This window comes from Ichthyophthirius multifiliis (assembly GCF_000220395.1).
Source record: "Ichthyophthirius multifiliis unplaced genomic scaffold scaff_1120509251369, whole genome shotgun sequence".
NCBI classification, from domain to species: domain Eukaryota; phylum Ciliophora; class Oligohymenophorea; order Hymenostomatida; genus Ichthyophthirius; species Ichthyophthirius multifiliis.
The window spans coordinates 151,156-176,232 of record NW_004085940.1 but is presented as its reverse complement, the minus strand read 5'-3'; the positions used below and the strand labels follow the sequence as shown (position 1 = coordinate 176,232).

The window sequence follows — 25,077 nt, the reverse complement described above, 5'->3', positions numbered from 1 at the left end:
ATAATAAGATTTCGAATTAAAATAAATGTAATCTGAAATTCAAAGAGAATATAATAATAACTTACTTAAATAAGTATATTTAAAAATAAAAATAATAAAATAAATATTAAAAATTAGATGAATTTTTAAAAAAATAAATATAAATAAGAATATATGAATAAAAATGAACTTTTATTAAATAAAAATATATTCGATGTAATTTTTATAAATTAAAATATATAAGATTTATTTATTTTCTTATATTTTATGTAAATATAGAAATAAGGAACTACATATTCTATTCCTGGGATGTTTCTCGATCATTAAAGAATAAAATAACTTTAAATGGTAAATAATTGCCTAGGAAATAAAAAATAACTTTCTACACCTGAAAATGTTAAATTTTAATAAAAAAATAAGTTTAATTTATAAAATAATTCAGCTAAATTTGAAAGTGAATATTAAAAATATTATAATAAAAAATTAAATAATGATTCATATAGAAATATAAATATATTTTAATAGTAAGGTTAGAAAATCTTAAGTTGAATATATATTTGTTTTTAACATATAAAAAAATATAGTTATAAAGTTTTATTTTCTGATTATATTAAAATTAATAAATATATATTTATTATTATGTCTCTAAAAAATGAGTTTGTTATCAATTTCTTATTTTATTTAATATTTAATAATTTTAATTATTATTATTATTATTATTATTATTATTATTATTATTATTATTATTATTATTATTATTTTATGTAGTTTATTTTAGATTTTATTATTTTGGTTATTATTAGTATTTTAATTTTTTTAAATATTAGCTTCGTAACTATTTTCTTTTTTTTTATACATATATAAATAGCATATATACATAAATATTTAATAAAACTGTAAAAAAGAAAAACAATTTATATTTATTAAAAAAAATAAAATCAAATTATACCTTTAGAATTATCACTAGCATAGAATTCTTTAAATTAGTCAATATATAAAGAAATAGATGTATCTTTTAATTGATCTCCACATTCATATTTAATATACTATTCACAATATTAACATCCTAAAATATCTTAAAAAACAAAAAAAAGTCTTTTTATGCAATTATTTTAATATGAAGCTTTTATAAAAGTTTAAATTATAATTTCAGTATAAGTTTATAATGGAATTCCGAAAACATGAAATGAATCTTGAGTGAATCCAATACTTTCTATATTAAGTTTTTTAGCTGTTTCTATACAATTTTAAATAGCTTATTCTATTTATTATATTTCTTCTTTATCTCCTCCTTTCCATATGGGAAGAACTTAATAAATAATGTATTTAGTATATTTTTTTTACTATGGTTCTATATATAAATAATCTAAAAATTAATATTGGTCTTCAAATTTTTCAAGTAACTTTACTTAAGATTCTTCTCTGAATTAATAATTTTTTATAATTTTTTCTTTCAATAAATTTTATTATATATCACACCAATTTACTATAGAATCTATATTTTAATTATCTATGCTTCCATGTATTGTTATTATTTATAAATTATTATTTATTTATTTTTTATATTTATAATTGTTTTCTGGATTTTCTTATTATTTTTTTCTTTTAGTACATAGTTATCCCATTTTTTTTTTGGAACAAAAAAAAATTGAATTATGTAAAAATATTTAAAACGTGATTTATATAATATATAAGATTTGTTAAGTTTTTATTTTTTGTTTAAAAAAAAAATTGTAAGATTATATATATAAAACAATTAATCTAATTTTTTTATTAAAAAAAAAAAAAAAAAAAATATTTTTATATAAATTTTTAATATATATTGTATTTTATTAATAATATTATTATTTTATTTTTTAAGAAAAAATTTTTTTTTTTTATATCAAATTCCTAAATTTTAAAGATTTCTTCTTATTAAATTAGATTATTATTATTTAACTTAAAAAAAATAAACAAATAAAATAAAAAATTATATAAAAAAATACCTTATTCATGATTATCTTTTTATTCTTCATCATCCTCATTTTTTTCTTCTTACATTACATCATTCCCAATTTATTATTCGATATATCTTTTTTATAAATTAATATTAGGAGATCCAAAAAGACTTTTTCTTGTAACTTATGGACTTTAGGAGCTTTAAGTACCCATTTAAACAATAATTCTTTAATCTTATTACATTCCTGGAGAATTGAATCCTTCATAAGTAATAGCATCAGTTCTTCCTGTTAATACTGGAGTATTAGGCATTTTAAAAATACCTTATTCATCGTAAATATTTTTATTAGCACCTCCTTTTTAATTAATTATTTAAGGAGAAGGCATGGGAGAATTACCACTTATATAAACCATTTTTTTTCTATATCTATTTTTATATTTTATTATATCATTTTAAAAATATATTACGCGTCTTCATATTATCTCATTTTTTCTTCATTTAATTCTTCGTTTTCAATATCCATATCATTATTTGGTTTATAAAAGTATTGATGTTATAAAGCTTAAATAGCAGTAATTCTTTTAGCAGGATCTTTTTATAACATTTTTTTTAATAAATCTAATGCATCTGCGGGTATTTTTAAATATTCTGGACCTTCGAAAATTATATTGGATGCTCTATTTTAAGCTAAAATTTCATTATAATCTTTTCCATTAAAAGGAGATTTTCCTATTAATCTTTTTTTTAATAAAAAAAAAATATATTATCTTTTTTTTTTAAAGAAATAAAATATAAAAATCAACAAAATATGAAAAATTAAGCCTAAAGAAAATATATCACATACACTATCATATATAAGATTAAAATCTATTATATTAATAACTTCTGGAGCTACAAATCCTGGTGTTCCGCATCTTACAAACATGAATTTTTTTAAATTTGTTCTTGTTGCCAAGCCTAAATCTACAATTGCTATATCTGTTGTATGTGCAGATTTAAATATTAAATTTTCTGGTTTTAAATCTCTATGCATTATATTATTTTTATGCATTTCTGATATTCCTTCAAGGAGACATTTTGCTATATTTTTGGTTTCATCAGGTGAAAATCTATATAAAAAAATAATTTTTTTATTTTTATTTTAAATAGCCACCTGTGTTTTGCTTTCATTTTATCATATAATAAACCTCCAGTATATAAATCTAATATTAAATATAAGGAATTTTCAGTTTCGAATACTTCGTGTAATCTAATTATGTTTGGATGGTTTAATGCTCTCATTAGTTCTATTTCATTTTTTAAAGATTCCTTTTTTTATTTTTTATTTTTTATTTTTTTGTTAAAAATAAATAAATGAAACCTTTCCATTTTCTTATGAATATGCAGCCTCTTTTGAAAAAGCTTTAACAGCAAAACTTATTCCATCTTCTATTCTGTCTGCTAAATATACCTATTAATTTTTAATAAATATATTTTATTTTTTATTTGAGTTACACTTGCGAAATTTCCTTTGCCAATTTTTTTTTAGGCTTTATAAAGTTCATGAAATCCTCTTTAATTTATCATATTTCTTAATACTTCACGCCATACATAAATTTATTATTCATTTGATGATAGTAATTCTGATTTCTAACCTAATTTATCAAAAACAAAGCCTTTAGGTTTTCCTAATTGAACATTATTATTTTTTTCCTATTTTACTCGAATAAGTTCGAAATGTAACTCAAAATCGATAATGCAATAAGCTAATGGAACTTCTAGTTTTTTTTCCTTTTTTTTTTGTTGTTATAGTTTTAATTTAGTATTTTTTTTTGAGTTGGTTTTTTTTTATGTACATCAAATTAATATATCGCAGTCTCGTACAATCTAAAATAAAATTTATCATTTGAAATAAATCCTTTCATTTAAAATATTCCTTCTGCTAATATTTACTGATTTGGTAAGGGTTAACCTTTCTAGTATTTTAGCCATATTTAATTGTCACCCATTATATATTTAGTTTTAGTTTATATTTTTTTTTATTTTAATTTTTTTAATTTATTTATTTTAATTGATGATTTAAAGAATATGTATTTTCTTTTTTGTTCTATTATATTTCTTTATTTTTATTTTCTTAAATACTTTTTATGATTTATAAATTAATTGCAAAATAAAAAATATTTTAAATTAAATTTTTTTTTTTTTATCTTATTAATATTAAATCATTTAATATTTTTATTTTTTTTAAATATTAATTAAGATTAAGTATAAATAAATTAATTTATTATTTTTTTTTAAAAAAAAAGAAATTTAAAAATTTATTTATTATCAATATATATTTAATTAAAAAGAGAAAAAAAATATGAGAAAGTTAAAAAATATATATTTTTATAAATAAAAAATAAATGCATCTTTTTTTTTTCCTTTCCAAATAAAAAATAAAAAAAGATTATTTTATATTTTATATTTAACAAAAAAAAAATAAAAAAATATATAAATTTTTAAATAAAAAAATTAAATAAGCATACATATAAAATTAAATATTTTTCAGGATTATAAAAAATGATATTGAAATCCTTATTATAAAAAAATCTAAATAAAAAACTTCAGGTAAACCATAATATATTAATAAACAAACAAAAACCAAACAAAAAAATAAACAAAAAACACTACAAATAATCATAATAAAAACTTTATATAAATGGAAATCTTACATTCATAAAAAAATAATATATTTTGAATAAAAATCAAAATAAATTATTAATATTTATTAAATTTAAAAAAATAAAAAATAGTAAATAGATATAGCTTTGGTTTATTATAAGAATACAATAATAGATTACATTAAAAATTGATTAATGGCCATTAAGTTGAAGACAAACCTACATTTTTCGTTACTGCCTCAAGACCAGGAAATTTCGGTGACCACATTGATTTTAAAGCAAATATTGATAACTGGTTTGATGAAAACAGGTAAAAATAATTATGTTTATAAAAAATCATTTTTTTTAAAAAGAGCACATAATGAACATGAAACAGATATTAGAAGAACCTAACTATATACACTTTCTGCTATTTATTATGGCGCTATATTATCTTTCGCAAGACTCTATGTTATGGGAGTTATTGGACGTTTGAATGGATGGAAAAGATACGAAAGAGATACTTATTCTGAAGTCGATATTAGTGCTTTACCACCAGGAGAAGTTATGTAAATGGGTAATATAAAAAAAAATCATAATAAATAATAATATATATATATAAATATATATATTTTAAAAAATTTTGAATTGCTAAATTAAATAAAAATAGTATGGAACGGTACTCCGATTTTCATTAGAAGATTAACTCCAGGTGAAATCTAAGAAGAAAATGAATACCCAACAAGCACTCTATTAGATAAAGATAAAGAAGTAGTTTTATCAGAAGCAGGTAATACTAAAGTTATTGTCGTTTCTGCTGTCTGTACTCATCTTGGTTGTATTCCTATTCCATATTTGGGAGCATATAGAGGATTTGTAAATTTTTATTTTATAAAAAAAATTAATTTTTTTTATATATTTTATTTAAAAAAGGTATGTATCTGCCACGGATCTGTATATGATAAATTCGCTAGAGTTAGATAAGGACCTGCTTTACTTAACTTACCAGTCCTTAATAATAGTATCCATGATAATGGTACTTTAGTTTGTATGGAGGATTAAAAATTCCCACATGAACCTAGTGTTAGATTCTGGGCATGATTTAAAAAGAGGAAAAAAATATTTATTTAATATTAATTGTTTGCTTGATCTTCAATTTTTTTTTTTTATACAATTTAGTATTTATTATTATTTTTTTAAATAAAAAAAAGCAAATTTGCTTTATTTTTTAAAAAATAAAGTATATATTTTATTAATTATATGCAAAATAATAATTGCTTGTATAAATATATCTGGATTTATTATTATTAAACATAAATGTATAAAATTATTTTTTATATATTATAAATAAAATTTTTAAAAAGTTTATAAAATATTAATAAATTAAACAAATGAATATATATTATAATTAATTTTCAAAATAGGAAATAATATCTAATATTTTTTTTTTTTATTAAATTAAATATATTATAAATATTATTTATAATATTTATAATATAATAAATTTATTATTTTTAATATTTATAAATATTTTCCTTTATTTTTATTATTTACATTAATTATAATTTTATAGTAAATGCTGTAGAAAAATTATATTTTATTTTTTATATGGATAATAAATTATTATATTTATATTACTTAATATCAGAATACTAATTATAATAAATATTGTATTATAGCCATGGTTTTAATAAAAAAATATTATATAATATATACATATTTTTAAATAAATAATATTCATTTCATTTTTTTCATAGAAAAATATAATCAAAAATATTTTATTAAAATGAAAATAAAATAGAAATTTTAAAGATAAAATAAATTAATTTATAGATATTTAAACTTATATCTAAAAATAAATATTACCAAATTTTAAATTATAATAAAATATAAAAACAAAATTATTAATTATATTTATTATTATTAATTTTAGTAGAAATTATTTTTAAAATTGCAAAAAATATTTATATATATATATATATATATATATATATATATTTATATAAATACATTTACGATTTTAATCTAAAAGAAATATAATAAAATTATAAAAAATTATTTAATATATACAGTAAATAATTTAAAAAAGTAAAAATTTTATAAAACAAATAAATGATTATATAGCAAGAAACAATCTAAAGCGACGAAATAGACATAGAAATTTAAAAAGTTCCAGTTTTTCCAAATGCAAATAATAAAAGAAATATATAAAATTAAGCTAATGAATTTTCTTAATCTTAGCTAGAAATACCTGACGAGCATCATATAATTTAGAATTACAATTTTTAAGTTTAACATTAATTTTAAAGAAATGAAGAAGTATATAATAACGAGATGTAAGTAAATATATAAGAGGAATAAAAAAATAATGAGTAAAATAACTATAATGTTAATTAAATTCCAAACAGTAACCTTAATTCTATTGGAAACGTTCAATAAAGAAGTTCAGTGGTTTAATAAATAGGTAGTCTTTTATAACTCAGTAATTATTAATATATGAGAATAAAAAATTTAATGTAAAAGTACTTTGCGACTTTTTTTATTTTAGGTATTTTTAATTTTCTTTAAGGATTGATTTCTTTATTAAGTTTAATTATGCATGTGAATAAGGATTGTACACTTTCAAGGACTTTTATTTAAATATTTTTTACTTTTGTGACTATTTTTTGTTGTTTTAAAACAATTCTTAATATATATTCTATTATTAAATTAATATAAAATGAATACAAATATTTGATATATAATTAGATATAATAAATGAAATTTAAAATTGCTGATTTTCAAAATTATAAAAAATTATTCTTGGCAATATATAAAAAATACCCTACATTTATTATACCTTATTTTCTTTTTGATTTGTAATATTTATAAATTTAAAATATATTATATTTTCTTAAAAAAATTAAAAAAATATATATTTGATTATAATTTATATTTATATATATAGACTTTAGAGTATTGTTAATATTTTTGCATATATATTTTTATAAATAAATCAATCGAATTATAAATAATGTTTAAAGCTAAATAAGGGTATTAAATTAATAATAATATTATATTATTTTATTATATTTATGAAAAAATAAAAAAATAGATGTAGTTTCTATAATTTCTATAAAAATTATTTAGATATTTTCATTTATAATGTTTTTCTTTTATTGTTCTATTGGTATAATATAAATACTAATTGTTTTATTTAGATTAATAATAGATTGTAAAAAGTAATATGATACTGAAAATTTAGTAAATATATTTTAATATATACGTAATTAAAATTATAATTATAAATATATAAATTTAATTATTACTTAAAGAAAATGATAAATAATACCAAAAAGTTTAGATATACAAGTTAAGCATAACTCGGAAAATGTGATAATTAATGTTCAATATGTTATATGGATTATTAAAAAGATGATAAATTAGTTATTTTGCCTTGCTAAGCTAACCATGTTTATCACAAATTGTGTGTTGGATATTGGCTTTATTTAAATAGGACATGTCCCATTTGTAAATAAATACTAATTTGAAGTGGTTTAATTTTATATATATATATAATGTAGTATATAATAATTAAATATTTTTTAATTTCTTGATTATTTCATAATTTATTTTTCTTTTTTTAAATCAATATTTTTTTTTTTATTTTATTAGTAATAATTTTTTTTTAAAATAATTTAACATAAAATTATGAAAAATATAAAATCAAAATTTATTTAAAAAAAAAATTATTTTGCCAAAATTAATTTATTTTTAATTTAGAAATAATTTTTTTTATTTAATTAGAAATTTAATTAATCAGTTGATTAAAGCTATTTAATTTAGAAAATTATAATAAAAGAATATATTTTTAAAAAATATAGAAACCACAAAATTATTTGTAAACAAAAAAATTATTTAATATATTTGTAAACAAAAAAACTATTTAATATATTTATATATATTTATATATTATAATGAATTATAAAAAAAGCTTTCAATCATTTAATTATGAAAGTAAGGCTACTCCTCTTTTAACCCAATGTGATTCTTATTTTTTAGTAGGTAAATCAATAGCAATAACCTTTTTTTTAAAAATAAATCAATATTTTTATTTTTAAATAAATTAATATAATTACAAAATTAGTTGAATGACCAGTTGTAGAAAGAGTTCCTTTTCTTTCAGAAGTTTTATACATAGGACATCTATATATATAAATATTAAAAAATTTAATTTAAATGAAAATAATAGTTTTTCATTTTTTTTATTTTTACTAATAATTAATAAAGTTAATAGATTCTTGTGTTTTTTCATATGTAGGTATAAACCATATCTGAAAATAAAAAAAAAGTAAATAAAAAAAAAAACATAAATAAAAAATATTACAATAGGCATATCCTAATAAATAACTTTCGGTTCTTATTCTTCCAAATGATGATTATTATAATCCCATCTAGCCCCTTCTAAAAACAATCCATAACAATAACAGCCTTTTTCAGGATTTTTATCTGGTTTTTATACCTAATCAACAACCTCGAAACTAAAATCAATAAGATCAATTGGAATAGTTTATTTTCTGGCATAATTTTATCTTATACCTGTAAAGAAGCTCTAAGTAAAGAAGAATCCACTAATCCAGAATACCACCGGAGTTCCACTATGAATCCATTATTGGAACATTTCTATTCTTTTAATAAGATCTTTATGATAACTCATCAAAGGTTTTAAAGATGGGTAACTTTTAGATGCCCAACTTTATGGAATGGTATTATTTTGTAGGCATTCCTATACATTTTCAAGTACATTAGTCATAACTTTAAACCCTTACATTGCCTATATTAAATCTTTTAGACTCTCTCTTATAATATTTAGAAGGTTATTATATCTAAGTACTTCCTAAATAAGAACTGTATTCATAGATTCGTAATAATTAATTTTAAACTTTTCATTTACAATATTTGTTTTGAAATTTTAAGGAAGAGTATCTAATAATTCATGCACTCTTTCCAAAATTTACTTATTAGCATCTTCATTAGAACCTTTTTTCTTACCTGAATTTACCTAAACTAAAGAATTAATAATAAACCCAGCCTCAAATTTAGCACTCGAAATTGCCGCATTTTAATGTAAACCAAAAAGTTCAGGCTCGTTTAAATCTGGAAGCTAATTAATATAAGAAATAGCGTTTTCTAAACTATCAATAAGCTCGTTTTATTATGGAATATAATATTCTTAAACTGCACTAAATCTATAGTCTTCATAAAGAATATTATCATTATAAAAATCGCTCAACAGGGATTTTAAAATTCTTCTATCCCAATCATCAGTAACTTTTCCTCCATAATAGCATTCACCAGTTAAATATGTAAGAGCTTTAAAAGGTATATTTTCGTAATCGTTTAGCATTTGTTTTAATTATCTCATAGATATTTTGAAATCGGATTGGTTAAAATCATAGTATATATTCCAGCCTATAGGACCGAATCTTCTCCTTTCTCTTATTATGGAATGGAAAAAAGTCAAGCTCATAAAAAGACGACGCCATTCATCCATTTTTTGGCATTCTTGGAAATATTTTACTTCATCTTTTGTTGATATTTAATTTGCATAGAGTTACTAAACATTTGCTTTTACACCTTTAGGCGGATCTTTGGTCATTTTAACTCCTTCTTGTAACAAATACATAGGGAAACTATCCGAAGACATAGAAGTTAGCCATAATCTGAAATCATTGTGTAATAATCTATCTTTATCTTTTTTCTACATATTTAATGCTGCTTCTTCAACTATTTCTTCTAATCTAGATAACCAACTAACTGCTAGATGACAATTTTATAAAAGACACCATTAGCCAGCTTACATAGCTTCCTTAATATTAGATTCAGCAAAATCTCCTTAACCCTTTCCCAAAGAAACAAAGGTAATGTACTTGCCTTTTTCCTAAGCGAATTTCTTAAGGTCATCCTAAGGATCATCACCAGGCGAAAGTACAAAAATTAAAGGAATATGGGCAGCGGATTCTTAATAGCATTCATTTAAAGTAATAATAAGGTTCGAAATATAATAACTTCCCATCTCTTAAGTAATAAACTACCTCACTTACTCAATAAAATAATCTGGCCTAAGGATTCTTGTAAGTACTAGTCTTTAGAAAAAGGACATAGATTTTATATATTCCGGATAGTATTCTTAATTATGAATATTTTCAATAAATTAGATATATAAGTTTGTATTTTCGATTATATTTTAGGCCAATTGATTAAAATTAGGTAAATTATTTAAATGAAGTATTTGTTCCCAAAAAAGTTCTGTAAAAAAATCACTTTAAGGCTTCTAGTAAATACTTAAATTAACTTATTTATTCGATAAACCAGTTAAAAGAAACTTCATTTCATCTTAATCGAGTTAATTATTTACTTGAAGACATGTAAATGCCAACAGAAGGGAAAACAAAAGCTTATGCTTTACAAAAATACTCCTTTACATTTCATAGTATACACATTTTTTTAAAGACTCAATAAGATTTTTGACTCTGACTTCGATTTTTTTAGGCTGAGGTTTTTCGGCTAATTTGATTGACTTTTTGAACATTCTTACATAGAATTCTAGGGAGAATTAATACATAGGATCCAGACTACTTAATTATAATATTGTGAAGTAAATAGCAGAAGATAAAGAAGCTGCTATAGCATATTATTACCTCATATAAATAATTCTTTGTTCTGTACTTTTAGATTCTTGTTATCTGAATTAGACTTCATCTGATGTTTTTTTAGAAACTTTTAAATTTTCGATTAGTTCTTCGCTTTCTAAAAGTTTATTTCCGGGAGTGTTTTATAGAAGTCTTAAAATGTTTTTTTCAATTTCTTCCATTCTTTGTTTGTTCTCGGCATTTTCTTCCATTAAACGGATTTTTTCTTCTTCTAAATTAGGATCTTCCTCTTTAGCTAAAATAGATAGCATTTAATCAGTCATAGCTTCTGGAGTTATTGTAAAGTTTAAAAGAGTTATTTTTGTTAAAGTTTCAGGCATATAATGTGGATTTGGTAGATTACATATCAAATATAATTTAAAATTGGGATTATATTCGACTGGTTGCTAACCTATTTAAATCATTCGACGACCTCCTTACATAAAAATGCTGTTTTTAATCAATATTGAGTCTAATATAGGGTCTAAAACCTCACCAACTCCTTATATCATTAATGTTTTGCCTTTATTTATTGCCTATTTTTTAATTATTTTTATTTTTATTTTATTGTTTACATTTTCTATATGAGACTACATTTATTTAGAAACTTTTATACTTATGAAGTTTTTATCACTAGATTTAGTTTCTATTCTTTTAATAAATTTAGTAGCTTGATTTTATGGATCAATTATTAAAGGCCAACTTTTTATATATATATATATATTTATTTTTTATATTTAAATTATATTATTTTATTTTATATTTTTTATTTACTGATCATTATTATTCATAATAATAGCATTTTCTTTAGATACATCATCTAAAGGAAGTCCATGTAGAATCCATTCTTAAATCTACATCGGATCTCCAATTCTATCTATAAGCGAGAAATTTTTATTACAAACAATATTTTATGAAATAACTTTCGGAATCCATAAATCAAAGACAATTTTTTATCTATAAGCAGCTGTAAAAGCTCCCAAATAGCTAATAAAACCTACTGAAAGTATAATATCTCCTAATAAATTTTTTATTTCTTCTGTCAATTAAACCGAACTTTCTGACCATCTAACTTTTTCCTAACTTAATCCGTCTGTAAGGTGTAAAGCTCTTTTTAATTTGACTTCACAATCATGTTTTTCAGCTATAAGTATTTACTTTTGCATATTCGCGTTATTAAATTTATCTTTTAAAGCCTAACATTTAGCCTCTACAACAGCTAGAATTTCTCTTTTTTTCTATAATTCTAAATTAGCTTATTCTAGGTTTTTTTAAGCCTTATCTAGATCTTATCGAAGAGGCAAAATAGATTTATAAACGAAATGATATTCATATATAGCCAAAGTCCATTTACATAAACCTTCAGCTGCAGAGGAAGCTTTCGCAATATTTGAAGGTTTAAATTATGGATTTTTTTTCTTAAAATTATCGAATTTATTAATTACTTATTCGGGAATGTTATCTCTTTCAAATTTTTCTAACTTTTTTATAAACTCATTTGGATATGATAATAATTTCCTCGCATCATCCCAAAAATCTATTTCTCCGGGCTTTTCGGTAGATTTTTTACCCTTTTGATTCATAAGTATACACACAGCATCCATAGTCATTTTAATCTACGCAGGGGGTTTCTAATAAGACTTCATTTGGACAAAATCATTCACTTTTATAGTCTTTAAAGCTTCAAAAGCTTCCTATAAAGCAGGTTCGGCAACCGATAATTTTTCGTTGCATTAATCTTTTATTCCTTATGCGATTTCAGCTTTTTCAGATGTCCTTTACTCATCTTCTTGTACCATAAGACGTTATTTATCGGCTTCTATAGTTTCTAATTCTACTTATTTCATTATTTCTTCAGTTTCTTGTGTCTATTTTTCTAATATAGGTTATATCTTTTCTAATTAAAGCTTCATTTTGCCTACCTCAAGAGCACATTCATCTAGTTTTTCGACTCCGTTTTTATATGTATCCCTTTAAAGGACTATTTAATCAATTTTTTTCTAATAAAGTGATTTAAAGTTACTCAAAAGTTTCATGTAAGATATTGGGGTTACATAGTAATGCTTTCCAGTCTCATTTAAATAAGTTTGGGTTATATCAGTAACTGTCTAATGGAAATGAAGGCATATTTCGGCTATACTTTGAGTCATTTAGCTATCGAGTTTTAATTCTTCGGCATCTTCTTGAATTTTATACATTGCTACTTCCTATAAAGCCTGTTTGGACCAAGGATGTATCCATATAGGAGATGTACAAGATACTAATGAAGGAAAATCACGTAATCTTTAACGTAATTTTTCACCTATTGGAGATAAACAGAGAACTATATGGAGATTAGTTTTACATTTATTCACAAAATATTCCCATAATTACATTGTGTTGAGATTAAGACGTTATTTTTCAGTTAAATCTTTTAATTCACTAAGTATATTTTCCTTAATTATAATTTAAGTAAATAAATGTATAAATATATATATAAATATTTATATTGAATACTTTATCTTCAGATGCATATAAATTAGGTATTTCTCCTATATTAAGTAAATTATTAATATCTTCAAGGAATTTCTCATCTATAATTTAAGAATCTGAAATTATGAAAATTCCTATTTTATCTTTAATTACTATTTCCTTTAACATTTCCCTTATAAACTCTAACCAATTTTCTTTTCCGAAATCTTTATCTACTTCTACTTCATATATTGAATACCCTTACATAAATGTGGCCAATCTAGTTAAAGTATGACTTCCTGCACCTCCTAGTCCTATAAGAAGTCCATGTGAGAATAAATTGGAGATAATTCTGGAGATTTTACATAACATTTTTATCGCATCGTCGAAAAGAATAATGTTTATTTTTTTTTTCATTTATTCATTATAATCTTCAATATGTTTTTATGCAGCATTTCTTATTTTCTGCCAATCTTCTACTTCATGATATTTACTATTATTTTCTAAAAAATTACAAAAAACTGGAAATTTCTTATATATAGTTATTTCCTAATTTTCATTCTAATTATTTTCATCATTATTTACATCTTCAATCAAATTATCTATTTTTGGATACAATATTTCATCTAAAGTAATTTATAAATACTCTCTAACAACCCCATCGATTATTTTACAAAATTACTCCTTATCAAGATTATCTACTAATCTATCACTATATATACAAAAACTCTCATGAGCCCACAAACGGGCCAATTTAAGTCTATTATTTTACGTAGCTTCATATTAAATTGCAGGAACACTCAAAAGACCTTAAACGACTTTCATTAAATCTCTTAAATTGAAAATATAATGTGATTTTTTTGGCAAAGGAAGAAATGTTTAAGATATTATTTTATGTACTTGAATTATTATGTTTTTGAAGTTTTTTATTTAGAATTTCACTTTGTCAATATAATCATTGAATCCCCATTCGAAAATCTTCTCTACCATAATACTTAAAGTCATATTTTCCATTTCATTTAAATAAACTAAATTAAAATGTCTTAAAATTCTATTTGAAAGTGCAGGTCGACCCATTCCCATAGCAGCAGTAAAATGAATATCAATCTAATTTTTTTATTTTAATTTTAATTTTATTTTTTATTTTTTTTTATTTTTAAATATAAGCTTTTTACAATTTTATTAAATTCTAAAGTCTTTCTATCATACCATCCTCCAAAACAAAACCATTATCTTATTAATTCTAAAGGAGGTTGAGCTCCATAAGTTTCTTTGTTTGGCATATTTAAATCATCTATAAAAATAATATTTGTGCGTCCTATTAAAGGCCCTAGTACACCTTTTCTTCTTTTTTATTTTTCTAATTTACTTTCAAGAATATCTTATACTTAATTACAATTTGTGTTTGCAGAAAAAGCAGTAATTGAAGTTATATATTTTTCATTATGCAAATCATTTATCAAAAATTTTTTTATAGTAATAGTTTTACCAGTACCTGTTTTTCCTAAAAACAGTGTTGGGAAAGAATGAATAGTAAGCATTTATAAAATATAATGGTGTCTAATAGAATCAGACGTAGGAACAAATATATTATGGAATTCAGTCTCTAAAGGAATTCTATATTCAGTATTTCCTTTCCATAAATTCCAGGATTTTTTTTCAATATCATATTAAATATCGAAAATATTATTTTCTTCTGTTGGAATAAAAGATAATGGAATTTATTTCAATTCAGGAGTTTCTCTTATTTTCTTTATTAATCCATGTACTTTGTCGTGGAATTTTTTTCGGTCATTTATACTTTCTATAACTACTCCTACGCTCCAAATTAATGCCATTAAAAATAAACAAAAAACTTCTCCTTTATCTTTTTCTAATAAAGGTATCTTTTATATGAAAACAAAAAAAATAATATTATTTATTAAAAAATTAAATTTACATTTTTTTTTTTTTTTATTTCAGTAGGAAATTCTTTTCCTTCTAATTTAGCAGTAGCAAGTTTAGCTTCTTCCCTTTCTTTTTCAATTTCAAGATCTTATATTATTTATTCTTTATTTTTATTTTTATACAAATAACTCTCAAAAAGTCTAAAAAAATTCATAGCAACCCATTATTCGCTAATAGGAATACATGTTTAACAATTTTTAGAAAAAAGAACAAAATCTATACAATCAATTAAAATAGAATTAATTAAATTTTAAAATATATCAATATAATCAAAAGTTTTAAAGTTTTCAGTTAAATTAGAAAACCAAGGGTCAAAGAAAGGTTTCCAACCTAAATCTATAAAAAAAAATTTAAAAAAATAGATATATAATATATAATATATAATATATAATATATAATTTATTATTTTTTTTTTTAAATATTTTATTTATATACCTTTAGATTCTAAATAAACCATTCCACATCTTGAAACAGTAGCAGGTGAAGCTTCTAGTAAATCTTCAACTTCAAAAATTATGCTCATTTATTCAGTTAGTTTAATAGTCTCTCCATTAGAAAGACATAATTTTTTATTATCATCTAGTACTGTATTCATATTTTCTATCCATAAAGCATCTACTGGTCCATCAAATAGAATCCAATGTAAATTCTTGCTTTTTACTTCTTAACATTCTCTAAAAATAATTGCAGTAATACCATTATGCCATTCTCCTGATGTATTTTCAACTTCACCGTAAAGTAATTTACTAGTTACAGCTTTAGGATTAATTGGATGAAAATGAACTTTTTAATAATCTAATTAAATCTCTTTTTCTTTTTATATATTTATCTTAGTTAATGATTATAATAACGAATGTTTCCTTGAATTACTTTTTAATAATTAAGAAGCCCTAGAATTTTAAATTGATTTTCTCTGTCCTAAAAAAGACTACTTTTTTATAGGTTAAATTATCTATGATAATTCTTAAGATATTTATTCTTATTAATCTTCATCTTCAGAAATTATTTATTCAACACTTTCCTGTAAGCCTAATGTTTAAATTGCTTATTTTTAATTCTTTTTTTCAATTGCATTTGCCAAAGTATTTAAAATTCTAAAAAATTAATTTAAATATTAATAATATATATATTTTTTTATTTACGTTGATTTTCCTGAATTTGTACTTCCAACAACCATTAAACCATGTCTTACTTGAATAGTTTCATAAAGTTCAATAATTTTCCTATGGAAATTATCATTAAGGACAAAATTATTATTTTTCATCTCTTCCATTATTGCAATATCTAATTCTCCATAATTCGGTTACTCAGGATTAACATTAGGGAATAAATCAGATAAAATAGCATGAAATAAAGGCACATCTTTAAATGTGAATTTAGGTAAATTACAATCACTTATGGCCCTTAGTATAAGTAAACTTTCATGCGTGTCTGGAAAATTTCTTTTTAGACTTCCAGCTGCTATAATAATAGCTTTTACAGCTCTCATTCCGAAATCGTAATGGCTTTAAGTTGATAATTACTCACTAGCCAATTTTAGTGCACAGGTTATTTTAATGGAAAGATTTCTGGCATCTACAAATCCATAAGAATATAAAGAAATTTCAGTAATCATTGCATAATTAGGGATCATCATAGCTACAGGTCTAAACAATGCTTTCAAATTATCAGGTAATTCACTTCTTCCTTAATATCCAGGATTCATAGTAATAAATACAGCACAAGAAGAATCTAAAGGAATTAATACACCACTAAAAAAAATAATAATAATAATTAATTATATTAAAATTTAAAATAGAATACTCGAATTAAAAAGTGGCAGAAGGGAATTTAGAAGAACTCTATTTAAAAATAGCAGTCTAAATAGTTAATATCTAGGAAGCAATAACCGACAAAACCTCCAATTCAATTCTATTAAATTCATCAAAGCACGCCCAACTCCCACACGCACAAAGACCTTTGAAAAATTTAGCCATAGCCATATAATCTAAAGCATCTGAACAATTGAAAACAACACAATGTTTAGCTATTGCCTTTGCCAAATCTTTCGTTGTTTCCGTTTTTCCTGTACCTGCGGGCCCCTCAGGTGCTCCTCCTAGATTTTATTATAAAGCTGACATTAGAGTTCTATAACATCTATCAGTTAATGGAGTAATTACAAGTCTTCCTTAATTTCCCAAATATTCAAATCCATATTTTCTAATCGTATTAACCATCTTGACTTCTAAATCTTTTTCATAATAATATCTCATTTAAGCCAACCACTCGAAATCATTAGGATCTTTAACTTATTATTCAATAATTTCCTTTACAACATCTTTAGCATGCACTTCTATAACTACTAAAACTCCCAAAGTTATTCTATTTACTTTACTGACATCTCCCCTTACTAATTCTACGATTTCTAATAATAATCCATTTAATTTATTATAGTAATTTCGTAATGAATTTATATCATTTTGGGTATTTAGTATTGCTTCAGTCACATTTGATGTCCATATAGTCTAATCTGCACCCACTATTAATTAAGCAGGCCATTTTAGTAACCATTTTTTTCTTTCAGTTTACTTGAAGTCACTTATTGTAGCCACAAATTATTCCTGAAGTGTACTTTTCATACATTTTTCGATTTCAAATAGCCATTCTTCAACTCCACGAGGATTACCTTGCTAATCTAAAGGATTTATTTCTTTACTTAATTATATATGCTCGTCTTCTATGGAATTCATATGAGTTATTTTTGATGTGCCTTCTTAAAATGTTAAGTATTCAATTCCTTCGAAACATTTAGGTAAATGTCTTTAAACAGCTCTCGGTTCTCGTGTTTAAGCTAAAATAGAAAGAAGTTCATCATTTGAAAGGAAATAAAAACGAGGGAAAGCTGCCCTTTTTTTATTCAAATATTCATTTAGGCCTTTAATTACTTATTCTAATTATTCTATCATATGTAAGAAACTTTCTTTTAATCTATTTTAAAAACAGGCTTCCATAACACCTTTTTTATTAAAAAAATTATTTTTAAAAAATATAAAAAAAAATTACTAGGATTTATCTATGAAGTTTGCATAATACTTCTCCAATTTTTATCCACATTAGAATATTTTTATCCTTCCTTTTACATAGCCGCAATAATATCTTCGGAATAAAATATTGGTTATAAATAGGACCAAAGTTTTTAAACTTTACACCAGGCTTCAACTGTTTCTTATAATCTAAAAAGTGTATTCCTCCAATAAATAACCTCATTTTCCAAAAATTTAATAAAAGGAGAAGAAGCTATACTTAATGTTTTAGCTATATCCTCATCTAATTTATCCATTATATGTTCAATTCCTTTAAGGATAAAAGTATCAGTATTTCTAAATTAAGCAAACTCAAGTTTAATAGGCTTCCATTCAGTTTTCATTTTTTACAAAATTTTCTCAAACCCTTTCTCTTTAGATGCAATTTCAGAAATTTCCCTTATTTCCTCCTTTATTTCCATAATATTGTTTTCGAATAAAGTCTTTAAAGTCAATTATTAATCATCTTCGAATTTTTTCAAAATAAGCTTCTATTAATCTTCACATTTCTCATTATATTCATCTATAATAGTATTAATTTTCGCCCAATGTCTTTTCATAAACGCGGGATTCCTCAAATCATTAATAATAGGTAATTTTGGTTTAAAACTTTCATATTTTTACCTCACCTTCTATGTTACAATTTTCATATCGGTATTATTTTTAAAAGCAGTCTTTTCTAGTTTGATTAATTCATTCCAACTATCAATTATGTCATTTGTAACTAAATCTTTATCCACTTAATTAAGCGGACCCTCTTCTATATTCGGAATTTTAAATGAGTAATCTTTCGAAAGTTACCATACTCTATTATAAGGAGCAAATTATTTCGACAATTTTTCTAATTCACTATAATCTGTTAATTTTAATTTCAATATGCCTTCCCTTTTATTAATTACATCAGCATCTCTTAATGCATTATCTATTTTTACACCTAATTAATAAAATTTATATGATATATCATCAGTTTAATCAACATCTGTTTCCTTCATCATATAATCTAATTCTATTTAAACATTTCTTATTTCTATGGACATATCCTATTAATTAATAATTAATCCTTCCCAAAATTCTTTTTCTAAACTTTCCAATATTTTTAAACATTTTTCCTTCTTTTTTCTTAACTTTAAAGGCATACCGTATATACTCCAAGACTTAGAAAAATCTTCATAACTGATTTTATAATGCATTTCTTCCAAAAGATTCATTTTGTCCATTATTTCGGATATTCTAGCCTATATATTATCTAGTATTTCGCCTAAAGTTATATTGCAATATATCCTCAAATCATGTAATTCTTCAATGTTTTTTGGGAGATTTTTAAATTTGCGCATTATTTCTAATATTTCGTTTTCAATTTTCTCGTTTTCGCTATTAATTTTATTTATTAATACTTTATATATAGCCGCTGTGCATAAAGATATTTTATTTTCGCAATGTTATTTAAAATCAAAAACTTCAATTTGGAATATTCCTAGCCATAATTTATCTTAGAAAAGCCATGTTTCTATATTTTATTTTGCACCTTTTATTTTTTATAACCATTTTTCAAAGTTCTAAATATAATTAAAATAAATAAATATTTAATATATATAAATTTATTTACTTTAAAATTATTTTTCTTTTCCATTTTTTTAGTTATAGAATCTCTTGTTAAATCCATTAAGAAATCTAAATCTTTTTATTTTTTTAAAAAAACTTTAATAATAACAAAAGCCTAATTAATATAAAAATTTAAATCTTAATTATTTTCCACCAAAAGTTCATCTTTTTCACTATCAAAAAGCTTCAATTTTCCATTTTCTCTAGCATTTCCTATTTTATTAGTTTTCAAGCAAGTAATTTAATTCAATGAATCTAATATTTTTTTATGAACCAAACATATTTCATTAAACCAATCATCAATACTTGGAAAAATTTCAACTTTCCCATTCTCTTTTTCTAACTTAACAAAGCAAGTTAATTAATCTTTATGAAATAACTAATATCTAGTCTCATCCATATACAATAAAACATGCTAAAACTCAACATTTTCATCTCTAAGTTCTTCATCATCTTTAAAACCATTAATTTTCTTGAATTTATTGACCATATTTTTAAAATAATAAATATAATGTAACATTGAATCTGCATAAACTTGCCTTGCAGTCCTCTCATAAAGCATATTGAGTACATTTTAAAAATTTTTAAGTGATAAAATAGCTTCATTAGTCAACTCTTAATCGAAGTAATATTTTTTTTATTCATCAGTAGTGACTGTTCTAATTAATTCTTAATTTTTTTTTAAGCAATCCTAATTTCTTCCTTAACCATATTAATAATATCGATATTAGTATCAGAAATTTTCAATGTGAGTTCTCTAATAACATCCTAATATTTGTTTTCGAATTATTTTTTGAAATCATTTAAAAAAATAGGATATTTAAAAACATTCAAAACAAGCAATTATTACGAAAAATTCATCAAAGAAGCATTCATATTAGATAAAATTTCAAGTCTTTCTTTATTAGCAACATGCATAACCTAGCTCATTTTCTTAAAAGAGTTGATAAAATGAATTGGCTTATGATTATTTGGATATCCTGCATCTAAACAGCCTAATTAGTTTGATTCTTTTCTCTATTTATCGATTATGGGTTCAAATAATTCATCTGAAAGCATGTATTTAAATAATTTTTGTCTTTCCTCATGATATGGAAGTGTATTATTATACTCTACTTTATGGTTTGCGCGTATAAACTCTTTTTTTATATCTTCCACGAGTTATTATATAACATTTTGTTTAAATCTTTTTTCTAAAAATATTTCTTCAACTGTTTTGCCTTATTGGATTATAGTTTGTTTTGGAACTTGCTGTTTTCTGTTTTTATCTAGTTCGGAATTCGAGGTGTTTTTTTATAAGACAGGTGAATTTTAATTTGCTTGCCTTTTTATCGAATTTTCCTTTTAGTTTTCATGTTATTTTAATTACTCTTCAGACCTTTTTTCACAATTTACAATTTGCTTAGGGACTAATTAACGTTTCATATTATATTTTATTGAAGATTCTAATTTAAAATATTTTAAAGGATCTCTTAATTAATTTAATTTAAAAGTAAATCCTGCGACAAGTACTCTAATTTATTATTATTAAATATATTATAAAAAATATATATAAATATATATTATATATATATATATATATATATATATATATATATATATATATATATTTATTTATATTTTATTTATATTTAAAAATTACTTTATTCTTTCTATACATTCTTTATTAATTTCAGATGTTTCAGTTTCCATAGTATCTATAATATAGTTATATTTTAAATAAATTTCACTCATATCTCTATAATATTCAGCTGCTTAAAGTTTTCTTTAGAAATCTTACTCATTTTCGTTTTTGAACCTTAAATTTACTCTCGAAACATATTTTTATTTACTAGATTCCCATTAAATTAAAAATTGATCTTTTTCATTGTCAAATTTAATAACTTGACACAACTACCATTCAAAGCTTCCGTGGTTATCAAAATACTTCGAAAAACCCCAAATAATCCCACTTTACTCTCTATATTTCTCTAAAGTCTATTAAGGATTAAGATCGTCATCATCTAAATTATAATAATCCAAAGGCAAGAAATTCCCTTATTTAATATCCATAATTTCTTGTACTTAAACTTGGTTTTCATAATCTATTCCCTTTTGCTTCATAATCAATTTCTCTGCATTTAAATTTCCTCTTAAATATGGGCTTTATTTTGTAAAATCGATAGCTGTTTATATTTTTTATTGATAATTATTTTCCTTTTTACCATTACTAGGGTTGTAATTCCATTTTTTTTCATAATCTTCCTGTTCTAATATTACTGTATTATATCCAGTAATATGTTTGACAGTTCTTTTATATTCAGGTACTGATGATTAATAACTACTTCTTTTTTTTGTTATTTTATCTAAATTTTTCTATTCTCTAAGTAAGGCATCTTAAACTAATTTTGATTCAGTTGCTCTTTCAGCGTTTTCACCTTACAAATTTTAAATTATGAATTAAGCCGAAATAGGTCTAGGACCCCCGTTGTTAAACATCTAAATTGAAGATATGGGTCTCAGCGGTTTTATTTTTGCAGAATTAACTCTATTTAGCATTTCTATTAATTTCTTATCTGGAGATCCTTCTTTTTTGACATTATTTTCGACAACCATTTTCATTACTTTTGTTGTTGGAGATAAGAAGTTAATATGTTATTTATCTAATATAATTTTTATGTTTTTAGTAAAACGTGTTTATGAGTTTTATTATATTAAATCTATTTCTTAACTTTGTATGTTTCTTTTATTATTATTGTCAAATGATTCATTTGCTTCATCGAATTGGATGAAGTTATCTTCTTCATTTATACTTTTCATTTAGTATTATGAATCTAATATATAATTGCCTAATTTACTTGTTTAGGGACGTCTCTGTTTTATTTTTTTTAATATTTTTTTTATTATAAATTATTTTCATTACATTTATTGGATGCAAAGTACTAGAACTTATCTTATTTTTTTATGTTTATTATGATAGCTTAGATTAGATGTTTTTTTATGATTAAGCTTTTAATTCACTAAATGTTTTTGTACCCTTTATTTATTTTTTTATATATATACATATTATTTTTTTACATCAAGGAGAGAAAATAAAGGAATGTCTAAAAATTAATTTTTATCTTCTACTTTTCCTGATGCCACTACCATAAATTCACCTGGTCTCGATACATATTCTTTATGTACTTAACCCTTATAATTTTTTAAAAATTATATTTTTTTTAATAAATAAAATAAAAAAAAAATATTAATAATTTACATGCATCATATCATTTAATTTTTCATCATTATTCTTGTTTGCTTGATAGTTTTTATATTTTTCAATTGCTTATTCGTGACGAAATACTTTTGCAGAAACATTTCTTTGTAGTTTCTTTTTTTTTGCTTCCATTTTTTTTATATATATATATGGGAAGAAAGTTTTTTTTATTTTGTATATTTTTTTTTTGTTTAAATAAATTTTTAAATATTTATAAAATAATATATATATAATAGAAATTATAAAAAAAAAACAGCCAGACAAGATCAAATATGGTTATTTTTTATTAATATAAATATACATATTTTAAAAAAAGATTTTTTAAAATGTTTAAATTATTTTACTTTGTTTTGTAAATAAAAACTAATAAAATTGTAAATGAAATAGCATTTAAATTTAAAAATTAAAATTATATATATTTATTCATATTAATTAAAAAAATATATATAAATAAAATCTAATTTTAAAATTAATTATTATGAAATTTTATTTCATTTTATTTTATTTTAATTATAATATTTATATGTAAAAACTTGAAAAAATAATTAATATTTATCTTTTATTTATGAATAAATTTATAGCTTTTATCTGATAATATATAATCAAAATATTTAATAAAATTGTATTGCAATAAAATCTATTAAAAAAATATAAATAAAATAAACAGACTTTCTGGTATTTTTTATTAAAAAAAAATAAACGAAAGGAAAGGAAAGGAAAGAAAACAATATAAAGGTAAAATATTGGTTTTTTAAATAAAATAAAATAAATATTTAGTTTATTCTTTCTATTTTATATAAAATATTTCTATTAACAAAAAATATAAAATATTACATATAAATAAAGAAAAAAATAACATTAAATGATTATAAATTATTAAATATACAAATATAATTATAAAAAATAAATATAATTATAAAGTTTAAATTTAAAATTAAAATAAAAAATAACATTATTGAGTAAAACAAAATTATTTATATATATATATATATTTAAGTTAAAATTTTATATATTATAAATATACAAATTATTTATTTAATATATAATTTTTTATTTTCCTTTATAATAAAATTTCTTATAAAACCTTATTTTATATTCTATAAATATTTGCTTATTTACAAAATATTTTTGATTGTATTATAAATATATATAAATTGAATATATTTTTTTAATAAACATAAAAATATATAATATGAATATATATTCAATTTTCATATTTATTTTCTAAATTAAAATTCATTCCAAACATAAATTATAATCACAAAAAAAACAAAAAACAAAAACAAAAAAACAAAAAATAAATAATGAATTCTTCAATTAATTCATACAAAGAAGAAGAACAAGAAGTAAATAAATCTCAATTAGATGCTTCTAAAAACTTAGATGAATAAAAATCAAGTAACTCGTCTTCTAAATCCTCAAGTGATTAAATAAATGATTTATGTATACTCAAATAAAAGCTTAAAGTTCTTAAAAATGAAATTTTAAATGATAGAGAAGAAAAAAAGTTATTAATTCTACAAATATAAGGTTTATAGGATTAAAACAAAAATTTAATAAAAGAAAA

At 21.4% G+C, this 25,077-nt stretch overlaps 3 protein-coding genes across 3 annotated transcripts, besides 27 other annotated features; 1 reads left to right on the top strand and 2 right to left on the bottom strand. All coding sequences in view use genetic code 6, as the record gives it.

Moving 5' to 3' along the window:
- Window positions 1-26: part of a microsatellite that runs on past the window's edge.
- Window positions 27-679: 653 nt separating this feature from the next.
- Window positions 680-743: a microsatellite.
- A 5-nt stretch (window positions 744-748) lies between these two features.
- Window positions 749-797: a microsatellite.
- Window positions 798-1,791: 994 nt separating this feature from the next.
- Window positions 1,792-1,833: a microsatellite.
- Window positions 1,834-2,648: 815 nt separating this feature from the next.
- Window positions 2,649-2,712: a microsatellite.
- Window positions 2,713-3,228: 516 nt separating this feature from the next.
- Window positions 3,229-3,255: a microsatellite.
- Window positions 3,256-3,917: 662 nt separating this feature from the next.
- Window positions 3,918-3,952: a microsatellite.
- Window positions 3,932-3,970: a microsatellite.
- A 289-nt stretch (window positions 3,971-4,259) lies between these two features.
- IMG5_190760 (ubiquinol-cytochrome c iron-sulfur subunit, putative) lies at window positions 4,260-5,640 on the top strand (the record flags this gene model as incomplete). Its single annotated transcript, XM_004025123.1, has 6 exons — window positions 4,260-4,267; window positions 4,449-4,507; window positions 4,693-4,870; window positions 4,914-5,116; window positions 5,210-5,415; window positions 5,473-5,640. The coding sequence occupies 6 exons, from the start codon at window positions 4,260-4,262 to the stop codon at window positions 5,638-5,640; spliced, it is 822 nt and encodes a 273-aa protein (XP_004025172.1).
- Window positions 5,641-6,000: 360 nt separating this feature from the next.
- Window positions 6,001-6,071: a microsatellite.
- Window positions 6,014-6,064: a microsatellite.
- Window positions 6,017-6,072: a microsatellite.
- A 427-nt stretch (window positions 6,073-6,499) lies between these two features.
- Window positions 6,500-6,544: a microsatellite.
- Window positions 6,500-6,554: a microsatellite.
- Window positions 6,555-8,414: 1,860 nt separating this feature from the next.
- Window positions 8,415-8,475: a microsatellite.
- Window positions 8,462-8,491: a microsatellite.
- Window positions 8,492-8,515: 24 nt separating this feature from the next.
- IMG5_190750 (hypothetical protein) lies at window positions 8,516-20,762 on the bottom strand (the record flags this gene model as incomplete). The annotated part of the gene is made up of 14 exons (XM_004025122.1): window positions 8,516-8,602; window positions 8,658-8,724; window positions 8,794-8,852; window positions 8,906-11,746; window positions 11,786-11,912; window positions 11,985-13,645; window positions 13,707-14,768; window positions 14,837-15,547; window positions 15,601-15,944; window positions 16,044-16,702; window positions 16,751-17,359; window positions 17,412-18,603; window positions 18,651-20,226; window positions 20,277-20,762. 14 exons carry the CDS (start codon window positions 20,760-20,762, stop codon window positions 8,516-8,518), a joined length of 11,481 nt encoding a protein of 3,826 aa, XP_004025171.1.
- Window positions 8,861-8,899: a microsatellite.
- Window positions 11,914-11,973: a microsatellite.
- Window positions 11,953-11,982: a microsatellite.
- Window positions 14,773-14,820: a microsatellite.
- Window positions 15,971-16,007: a microsatellite.
- A 119-nt stretch (window positions 20,763-20,881) lies between the features above and the next one.
- IMG5_190740 (hypothetical protein) lies at window positions 20,882-23,642 on the bottom strand (the record flags this gene model as incomplete). The annotated part of the gene is made up of 4 exons (XM_004025121.1): window positions 20,882-21,785; window positions 21,915-23,125; window positions 23,201-23,443; window positions 23,511-23,642. The coding sequence occupies 4 exons, from the start codon at window positions 23,640-23,642 to the stop codon at window positions 20,882-20,884; spliced, it is 2,490 nt and encodes an 829-aa protein (XP_004025170.1).
- Window positions 21,818-21,892: a microsatellite.
- Window positions 21,876-21,905: a microsatellite.
- A 739-nt stretch (window positions 23,643-24,381) lies between the features above and the next one.
- Window positions 24,382-24,427: a microsatellite.
- Window positions 24,397-24,438: a microsatellite.
- Window positions 24,439-24,774: 336 nt separating this feature from the next.
- Window positions 24,775-24,808: a microsatellite.
- Window positions 24,776-24,807: a microsatellite.
- Window positions 24,809-25,052: 244 nt separating the features above from the next.
- Window positions 25,053-25,077: part of a microsatellite that runs on past the window's edge.